We start from the raw sequence: 10,394 nt of genomic DNA, 5'->3' as shown, positions 1-10,394 counted from the left end.
TTCAGAACGTCGTGAACCCACGTCTACTTCCGCTTTTGACAGTCGGCGACGTGCTGCGCCTCGAACCACACACACATCAACAGGGGGATAGCTTTTCTTTGTAGCGGTTTGGTCCTAAAATACACCCAGTGCTCGCTGCTACTTGAGTAAGTATGAAACTCGGGGTTGTGTGGATTTTATTTTACACTATTAACGTTAGACGTAACCTTACTTATCCCCCTAATGTTGACCAACTTGGTTTGTGGATAGATAGTGGTGATTTGGCTCAGACTATGTCCTGGAAACGAAAGCATTCCAATGGACGTCCCATGTCTGCACAGCTAGCAATGCGAGCTAGAGTATTCAAATGTACCAACTGTTTTAGATAACATCAGTTTGCATTATTTTACTTGAGGGTTTCATCATCTTCATTTCATGTTGTTGGAGCAGGGCCATGTCAGTCTGCTGTAGCTACGCCAGTTAATCAGCAAATAGACTAAGCCCTGTGAGTTTTGGGGAGCTTGCTAGCCAATGACAGCGGTTTGAACAATAACGTATTATCTGTTCAGTAATCGTGTGAATTTTCTCCTGCAAGTGTCCACCAGCCAATGGCAGCCCAGTCGTCTGCAAACACCTATACTTTCTAGAAAGCAAATGACCCTATTATCAGATACCATGTTATCAGCACGAGACGAGTATATCTGCAACTTAATGTTGCAACTTTGAACTTTGAGTCTCCATCAGTTCACTGATCTGGGTACCAGTAGGCCAAATCTAAAAGTTGGTTTCATGTTACAGAGGATAGATAGTTTTCAATGCTAATTTGACTCAAACTTAAGATACTTTCCATGCAACTTTTGTACTGAACATCATAGCTTGAAACTGTGTCTATGTGTATGGGTCTGGTTAGCAGCAGTATCACTATTAGAAGTATAACAAGGAGGATGTAAATCATCACAAACCAAACACTGTACATCTTCACTGGGGCTGGTGAAGTTGTCTAATCTACCATCATCTTCAGTCAGCTGTTATTTGGAGGTTGTTTTCTATTCCAGAATGCAGTTTGGCAGACGAATTTTGAATCATTCAACCCCTGTGGGTTAGGAATGGAAAATTTGTCATCATCACCACCTTTAATTATTGCAAGCCTTGCTTGTTTTCATGAATCCAGTCTGCCAGCTGAAATTGTGCCAGAGGGCAAAGTTGAACAAGATTGCACAAGGTGTTTTCATGTTGTTGGTGTTGGACTTGCAGTTGGGGCAAAGTTCTACAGTGCCACCATTGTAGTAGCATGTGTTTCTAAAAATACATGTAGGCCACATAGAAAATTGAAAATGGTGCACCTTGGCAATTAAGATTCAAAGTAGGGATTGTCATTTGCAAATATTTACACAGGGTAGGCTATGCTGCTACATTTGTTTTCTGTGCTTCTATTTTTTTTTTGTAGGATTCAGTGCCTGTTGAAGACTTATATTTTATAGTCATCTTCTGATGTTACTTGCCTCCCAGAGTGTGTGTTCACAACCAGTTTTCCAGCTTTTACAGACTCTGTTTAGCAGTACTTGCAAATGGGCACATTTACTTATTGGCACCGTGACACAGAACGTAGAAAAACTGGTATGGTTGTTGATAGACGTACAATTTCCAGATGCCTTTAAGTGAAATGGGTGTTAGAATGTTATATCACCACCGATTACCGGGACAACCGATGATAGGAGAGGGAGAGAAGTTACAAAAGCTATAAATGTTACACCAAAGTGGAATATGGTTTTAACATGAATCAGTAACTGTTCTCTTCTTGTCCACAGACCAAAATGAATGTGGGTGTGGCACACAGCGAGGTGAACCCAAATACTCGGGTCATGAACAGCCGAGGGATCTGGCTGACCTACGCTCTTGGTGTTGGAATGCTTCACATCGTGCTTTTGAGCATACCCTTCTTCAGTGTGCCTGTGGTGTGGACTCTCACTAACGTCATACACAATTTTGTAAGTTACATTCTCACACTGACTGGGCCGGTTTCTTCAAAACAAAATGGGCTTGTGTTCCTGATCCAGATTATTGACAAATCCCGCTCCAAAACCTTTTACCGTTTTGATTTCAGAGTGTTTTAAAACAACGTTTTAAACCACCAGTCTAGAATAAGTGGTTTGTTAGGGGTTAAGGTGTGATAAACCACTGCTTGTGCCCTTATTTATGATTATTACCATTTCTTCACCGCAGGTCTTGCCTAACAATCACCACCCAAATAAACTCATACCTCAGTAGATTACTTATGCACGCTTATCCTGCAGGCCGAAACACAGTCTGGTCTCTATTTCCCACTGCGGAGTCTTTGTTTTGCTGTGACTACTTGTTAAGAGTTACGCTCTATTTCTGGGAAGCGATCCTTGTGACAGCCTGACTGGTGACCCATTATGATGATTTCCTCGCTCCGCACCATGTCCGCACACAAGACTAGCCTTTCATTGTTATATGGATGGCCTCAAATAAAGAAACAAGGTCAACGTGTGTGACATCATTTACTAGCCCAGGCTTGAAGCAGTTAGCAAGGATTGTGTATCGCAGCAATATGGAAGGCCATGAACAGTAACAGCTAGAAGTGTGCTAGGTGAACTATAGCCGATTGTTTCCCACACAATATAACACCAGTGTGCTGATTATGCCTTGGCTGCATGTCAGCGTTTTGAATTTCTCACTTTTCCCTCTCCATACTTCAGCCTTTCCATTTAAAAAATGAATCCTGCAATGTTTTGCAAGTTTTACATCTACACCTCTAATTACAAAGGAAAGAACTTCATTCACAAGCTAGCTAAGTTAGTTTGCAATAATCTGTCATCCCACCCAAAATTAATTAGGCTCTTGTAGGTGTATTGTTAACGATCTGGAGCTCAGAGACCACAAGTCCCAGAGCAGAGAGATGGAAACAAAAAGGCCCTTCCGCCTATTGATTGGCCAAACATAAAGCACAATCTATATCCTCCATAGTTTTGCTTTCTGTACACGGTGATAAGTGATGTGAACTTTGACCCCTTGCACTAATTACTGAATTGTCTTTACAGGGGATGTATGTGTTTATGCATGCAGTGAAAGGCACGCCTTTTGAGACCCCCGACCAAGGAAAAGCCAGACTTCTTACACACTGGGAACAGCTCGACTACGGCGTGCAGTTCACTTCATCCAGAAAGTTCTTCACCATCTCCCCAATTATTCTGTATGTATTAAAGATATTATCATTTTCATTTTGCCTTAGATTTGACAGTCATTAAAGGATAATTCAGACCTTGGATATGTGCTGCAAGTGTAGATTACCAATTGCAAGCTTTGGGTGATTTACTATGACCACCAGGGCTCAAATCACAGATGAAGTGCAATTTTTAAAATGTAAAAATTATGATTATGCCAATCCCCTTCCATAGTTTTATCTACCCAAATCGAGACATGGGACATTCAAATCGACTACCTACAAAAAACCTAAAATTTCATCATCGATACTAACAAATGTTGATCATGGAAACTGTGTTATATATCAAGGAAAAGTCATAGAAATAGTAAAGCAGAGATGTTTAGGAACCCTGTACATTATATCAAAATAAAATGAATGCCTGCATGTTAACCATTGGCATGTACAGTATGTGTGGCCTTGCTGCCCATTCCTGATAGTAAAGGGATTTTAACTCTGTTTTGCTCTACAGATATTTCCTGGCGAGTTTCTACACAAAGTATGACACGACGCACTTCGTCATAAACACTGCCTCGCTTTTGAGCGTGCTGATCCCCAAGCTGCCACAGCTACACGGAGTGAGGATCTTCGGCATCAACAAGTATTAAGCTGAGTGTTATAAAGTGCTGTGCCTCCATAGCAAGATTAGTTAACCCCCTGTAATCTGTACCACCGACGTGTGTACTAAGCTGTTTTGTACAGTTTGTGTAAATGTCACTGTCGTTGTTTAGATATATCAGGTTTAAGGTGAGATGTTTAAAAAAAAAGAGGAGTAGATTTGTAGAAGACAGGATGCCATATGCATTACTAACTTAAGTGAATATTTAATGATGTTTTTTTGGTCTGCACAGACCTGGGCTGGCCCAGGTTTCAGCGGTGACGCTTTTGGTTGTTCGGTTGTTTTTTTGTTTGCCCTCACTTCACACGGTGACACAGAGACTGAGTCCGAGTCACAATTTCTAGCCACGAAGATGTCCTAAATGTATTTTTAAAGATGTTTTCTTCCTAAGCGTAGGAGCCTATGGCTCATTGTGTATTGGTACACTCTCATTTTGTGATGGGTGTCAATCTTATTCATGCTGAGCGAAGAATGAAATCATACTCTTTATTTGCATGATTTCCTTGGTATGTGAATCATTTCTCATTTGTAACTCAATCAAATAGGGCAAGCATTTTTCATTGTACATAGTTTTTTTGTGACTGTTATGTCCTGTATGTTTAAAAAAAAAGTCTTGTATGTAGAAAATGGAGACAATTTATTGTTGCCAGATTAAGAGTTTACTGAGGCAGGTCTACAGTGTGTCCATTATGTACTTATATTCATGTAGCTGCTTTGTTTAGATTATGACCTTTTGCTATCAACAAGGCAGCTAGTCCTGTTTTGTTTGGCCATAGCTCATAGTAATCTTGAACCCTTTTGTTCCTAACCTCATTAAAACATTTTGTGCCCTCAAAGTGTTGCATCTCTTATGTGACGTGTCGCTCAGTTCCCACTGGTCATGGTGTTCCTGGAATATCGTTGAATTTTCAGAGGTTTATTCCAGACAGGAAAGTCAGGGAATTTGATAAATTCTGTCAGGGAATATTGAGGAATTTTACAAATGGGCCACTTTACAGGAGTTTACTGTTCCAGAATGTTTTTTACAACTTGTTTCACACATTCATTGCATTAAATGTTGGTTTTCAGCTATTTTTATACATTGTATGGACAGTTCTCCATAGCAAGCCCAACTGTAGTGGAAACTAGACTGTTTACCCCTTAAGAGATTTCCTGTGCTGAAGAACAACATTAACAAACCTGGAAGGCAAAATATTTTCATGTCATAGAAGCACTGTGGCCTAATCATGCAAAGTCAGGGCCACAGAGGGAATCTTGTCATTTGTACTCAATTATACACACGCTAGCAACATAGGAATAAAAGCTTTATTACATATGAATGGTGAATGAAGTAAAAAACGTACTGTGTATTCTTGCAGTGAAACGTTTGATAATCAAACTGTCTTGCTCATGTAATTACGAGTAAGTACCTGTTTCCAGGGGTGCTGCTAGGAATCTTGGGCCCCCTGACAAAAGTACATTTTAAACAAATGTACAACAAAATATTAATTAAAACTGACACAATAAAAATCCCTGGTCTTTGCCTGTTTCCAGGCTCATTGACCAAATGTAAAAGATAAACACTACAGCTTTTATTCTCAATTTCCCTGTAAACTTTCCTTCTCGATGTGATTCTCCAGCCCGTTAAGGTCCTCACATTGCTTGCTCAAGACTCCTTTAAAAACCTCAAAGCGATGGTTCAGGTCTTTCTGGGTGTGGATTTTATATTTGGTCCCAAAGGCCCCGTCAGCAGAGGCTGTCCCGTAGAAGACGCGACCGATCCGGGAGTGGACCAGAGCCATGGCGCACATGACACAGGGCTCCCGGGTCACGTAAAGGTCATACCCGGTGCATATGTATGGCTGACCATCCTCCTTTGCAACAGCAACGTCTTGCAAAGTCTCTGAGGTTGGTGTAGAAGATGTAAACCGGCAAGCAGGGTATTTGTCAAAAGAGTACGCCCCGCCGCCCTGACCCCGAGCCACAAGGTCCACGCAGACCATGACCGCGTGATGGAGCGGATGGTCGCCTCGGCAGTCGTGGCCCACGGCGACGACCCTCTCCGCCTTCGGGTCGACCACCATGGCCCCCACGGCCTCCGTCCCGCTCTCCTTCCCGGCTCGGGCAGCAGCCACGGCGGCCGCCATGTACTCTCGCATCCTGGCTTTCTGAGCCGGGCTGAAGAGCTCTCCACTCAGGGCGACGGTCACCTGCTTGTCTTCGTGGAAGGAGGTGGGCCAGTGTTTGCTCGCCAGCTCAAACTGGGGTCTGGTCAGAGGAGGGCATGCTGGGACCTGAACCACAAAAGGCTGCCCTAACCCGTCATGTCTGACTCTACCTGAGGGCAGCAGGGAGTCGATGCTGACCGGCTTCTCGCTGTCCGGCGCGTCACTGACGAGGCACACGATGACCTCCAGGGGGTGAGGGCCGGCCTTCTCCTTGCACGCCCGCACCCTCTTGATGTGCTGAAGGCCGGGTAACGGGTAGAGGGAGTTCAGCTCCTTCACGATACGAGAAGTCTGCTTCTTGTCGGTGATGGGCGCAGCAAACGCCTCGATCAGCTCCGTGTCTTGTGACTGCTCGTCCGACAGAACGGGATAGGCGACCCACGAGTCGGTGTCACCTTCTGACCCTTTCCTGCGTTTTGACTGCGGCTCCATTGCTGCAGCGTCCTCCTGTTGATGTTTGTTGTGAACCAAAGTGAAACAAAAGTCAGTATATTTACAGGACAAAAGCACATTGATCATAATGCCTTTCAGTTATGTTGGATAACTGAAAATGTCTGATCTGTATAACAAAGCAGCTTCAGCCCACAGACTGTTGCAGTGCTGCTTTGCATATTTTTGTATTTCATTTTACATTTACATCAGTTCACCCCGTAATTCATACAAAATCCCCTTAAAATGACTTAAGGGAGTCATTAATGAAGAAAAAAGAAAAAACCTTAAACACCTGCTTACTTTCTAATATAATGAAAAATTCAGGGAGACAGAAACTTTCCGTTAAAAACTCATTAATAACCCTGTAAACCTGCACAAAAGGCATAAAAAATCCCTTAATTACTAGTGTCTCCATGAATCAACCCACAAATAGATCCCTTAAAAACTCATGATAACTAACCCTTTGTTACAGCTATTATTTTTAATGGATAATCCATGTTTATGTAATGGAGAAATTAAGGACATTTCAGGGATAAAATTAAAGGGTTCGGTTTCGTAGTGTTAACAACCGTTTGTAGGCAGCTCTTTTGATTTTACTGTCCCAACAGTTGTGGCAGATTTTATAACACCAACATGAAAATGTCAGTCGCCAATTCAAGGGTAACAGTGAACTTGTAATGGATCCTACACTCTGGTTAATATGAAATTACATTGCGACGTCACTCATTTTTGTTGTGTTTGATGCATTTTAAGTTTGACTCATTCTGACCGATTTTCCAGCCATAAATTACAGTGCAGGACTTTTTTGAATGGCATACCATCTTCTTTTCATGTAATCTCTAAAACACATTAAGAAGAACTAATGAATGTCAAAATTGTGTATGCACTGTAACTGTAAACTCGGGTTGGGCTATAACAGTACCAGAGACAACATCAACTATGCAAAGTGTAGATTTCTAATAATCACCATTAAGTGAACAATGCATACAGCAAGCAATACCAATAATCATTTGTGATTTAAGTTCTTCTCTCATCCTTGATCATGTCCAGAAAAGCCACTGCAGCTCCTGAGGTTAAACACTGAGGAACCACTGAGACTAAAATATGGACATCAAGCTAAGAAACTGAACCAATTAATATAAACACACATGAAACAGCGAGTGTTTAGAGCGAAAGGGGCGTAAGTTCCTAATTTTATAGCAGAGCAAAACCAAAAACTTGAAATGACTGCATCTCTTCATTCAAAACAGAACATTAGCTATTAACCAAATTTAATCTAGGGTTTTCACTTTATTTAAAATGTTGTCACAAATGTGTCCTTCTGGCCACCAGATAGAGCTCAACAAGAGCAAATCATATATAGTGATGGGACGATACGTTTAACTCACGATACGATTCGATACGCGATATGGAGTTCATGATTGGATACAACCACGATACGATGTAATAAATAAAAGGTGACAAAGTGACAAAGTCTGACTGTGCAGAATCATGTTTATTTCTGAGCCACAGATCTTGATAGCAATGGTTTTCTAGAAAGTAAACAATTTAAAAATGTCATTACAAAGTGCAAATAATATAATTGAGATGGAGAGCGTGTGAAATTGTCTCATTTGTGATTACTACAGCAGAATAAAACTGAGCTAATATTGCGATTCATTTTTCTGCCCCACGATACGTATATTGTCACATTTTTGTTTTGCGATATATTGAATTTCAATATTTTGTCCCACCCCTAATGATATATAATACTAACTTTCAACCAAAATGTCACTTATGCCCCTTCTGCACCAAACCCTCCATATCATTCTCACTGCAGCCTACTGACTGCCATTGACATCAAGCTTCATGGTGTCAGTGGAACTATCTTTACACACAGTATGTGATGTTATAACCTAACAGTCCGATAAGGCAACTTCTTTGTTCATTTCCTCCCCAGGAGGAGCTTTGCCTTCATGACTTTGGGCACATGCCGTACGGTGAGAGACACTCTGGTGCCTCGGGTCAGTGTTTCCCCCGGCAGCGCGCCGGCAGCCGGCAGGTTCACCACCCTGTCAGTCAGGGTGTCCTGGTCGCAGGGCTGGATCCCGTGCAGGAGGTTCTGGTACGTTTCCTCCTGCAGGATCAGGAGGCTCCGCGGCCTCACCAGCAGAGAGAAGAGGTGGCGGCTCTCCTCCGTCTGCGGGGCGTCCCCCCCCTGGCTGCTGACGGGTCGGTAGAAGTCGAGGAGGGTGTGGGAGCCCAGGCTGACGGTGGTGACGGTGGGGTGGTACAGAGGCCCGTCTTCGTGAGGCATAATCCCCTCTCCTTGCTTATACTCATTCACCAACACGTGATTGGCCGTTTTCCCACTGAACGCACCCAGAGAGGAAATTCTCTCACAGTACTGCTGAAGCCAATCAGGAATCTTCTCTGCCAGCATCCCTTTAGGATGTGGCAGTCCTCCCCAATTCTGCAGCCGTCTCCCCGATAACTGAGTCCATTTAGTTCTGGGTGACTTGTAAACCTGTTGTAAAAGATAGGCCTCCTCTTCCTCTGATATGAAATCTGGAATGTAATAGACTGTTGGTGGAGCGTCTTTTAGGACAAATTGTTGCAGTTCTTCCACAATACTAGCCGGCTTCTCCATGCCTCTTGGTGAAAAGTCATGAAATGCTTGTTAAAACTCAGGTTAGTAGATCAGGTGCTTCTTGGTAGTTTGCTAATGCAGGCTAAGCTACCCATCTGGTGGTGGCTAGCAGTAAGTAAGTGGTACCACAGCCATCTTTTGAACTTGTAACACTATAATTTTGAACGTAAACAACCAAGAACTTAGGTAAATACAACTTCTACGGTCTGCGATCAAAACTTACTGACTGAATACGGAGTTAATAGGGGAAAAAGCCGTCTAGCTATCTGTTAGCAGCAGGACGTTTCTCCATCACCCGCAGTAGTCCTCTCCTCTACGTCATCGCTGCACTTCCTTGTTTGATAGAGTTAGCAAGTTAGCAACATAGCATCTGGATCCTCCGACACCTCAAACACAACACAGTCAAGCTGTTTGGCGATTCATTTACATATCGACCAGAATGTAGGATCCATTACAAGTTCACTGACACCCTTGAGATGAGTATTGATTCGTCTTTTGCTGTTATAAAGCAGCTATAATATCTGCGACAGTAAAATCAATGGACGGAACGATGCCTTCAAGTGCTCCTCGTCGGCTCCGACTTCTGACTTGTATTGTGGTAAATTCGACTTCTCACACATTCTAGTGCTTTTAGTCGTAAATACTAACAAAACGGACCCTCTAACAAAACTATTGTTGGTGGCTGTTGTTTTCTAATATAAATCAACCAGCACATAGATATGTTGTACTGCAGTGGCAAAAACAAGAGAAATTTACATCATGTAACTGAGGTTTTACTTCATCTAATAGCCAAATGTTGTGGTATATGTCACTTTTACAATCAGTTGTTGATAGTAAAATGTACCGTGCCCCCTTATGTCGCATGTCGGCAACTCTGCCAACTTTCCCAGTTGTATTTACTAAATTGATGTGGGAAATCCGACATTTCTGAAAGCATTGAAGGCAACTTAGCCCACAAACTGCATGGGAAACACAAATTACAAAATGTGAAACAGCGCCACGCCTGTATTGTAGTGTAAATTAAAGTCACAAATACCAAAACCAAAGATTGATTCAGTTTGTCAAAGAAATGTTAAAAACGCTCCGTTACCTCTTTGTACAGCGACATCGATACTTAGACGAATATAACATTGAATTTCTCAGTAACGATTTGACTCCATGCTTACTTGAGTGTGCAACCGACTAAAACATCCCCTAAACTTGCGTCTATTCCTTTGACCCATGCATTATTTTCTTACCGATTCGCCAACTTCTTCGCTATTCAACACATAAATATTAAAGCCGATATTGCTAAATAATTTTACA

At 42.3% G+C, this 10,394-nt stretch overlaps 3 protein-coding genes across 4 annotated transcripts; 1 reads left to right on the top strand and 2 right to left on the bottom strand.

Moving 5' to 3' along the window:
- The first annotated feature begins 41 nt into the window (after window positions 1-41).
- Window positions 42-4,649, top strand: ormdl1 (ORMDL sphingolipid biosynthesis regulator 1). Its single transcript, XM_071921687.2, has 4 exons — window positions 42-146; window positions 1,788-1,967; window positions 3,042-3,193; window positions 3,675-4,649. Exons 2-4 carry the CDS (start codon window positions 1,794-1,796, stop codon window positions 3,808-3,810), a joined length of 462 nt encoding a protein of 153 aa, XP_071777788.1. The 5' UTR covers window positions 42-146; window positions 1,788-1,793; the 3' UTR covers window positions 3,811-4,649.
- A 498-nt stretch (window positions 4,650-5,147) lies between these two features.
- adat3 (adenosine deaminase tRNA specific 3) lies at window positions 5,148-10,262 on the bottom strand. 2 transcript variants are annotated; one of them, XM_071921691.2, is made up of 2 exons: window positions 10,180-10,262; window positions 5,148-6,475 (listed from the first exon to the last, which is right to left on the bottom strand). In XM_071921691.2, the coding sequence occupies exons 1-2, from the start codon at window positions 10,195-10,197 to the stop codon at window positions 5,399-5,401; spliced, it is 1,095 nt and encodes a 364-aa protein (XP_071777792.2). In that variant the 5' UTR covers window positions 10,198-10,262; the 3' UTR covers window positions 5,148-5,398. The 2 variants fall into 2 exon arrangements, with proteins under 2 accessions (XP_071777792.2, XP_071777793.2); XM_071921692.2 differs by lacking the exon at window positions 10,180-10,262 and adding an exon at window positions 9,313-9,378.
- Window positions 7,997-9,093, bottom strand: alkbh6 (alkB homolog 6). Its single transcript, XM_071921693.2, has one exon. It carries the CDS (start codon window positions 9,087-9,089, stop codon window positions 8,385-8,387), a length of 705 nt encoding a protein of 234 aa, XP_071777794.1. The 5' UTR covers window positions 9,090-9,093; the 3' UTR covers window positions 7,997-8,384.
- Window positions 10,263-10,394: the final 132 nt, after the last annotated feature.

The sequence above is a fragment of the Centroberyx gerrardi genome, chromosome 10 (assembly GCF_048128805.1).
Source record: "Centroberyx gerrardi isolate f3 chromosome 10, fCenGer3.hap1.cur.20231027, whole genome shotgun sequence".
Classification (NCBI taxonomy): Eukaryota; Metazoa; Chordata; class Actinopteri; order Beryciformes; family Berycidae; genus Centroberyx; species Centroberyx gerrardi.
This window is presented reverse-complemented; position numbering and strand designations above follow the sequence as displayed.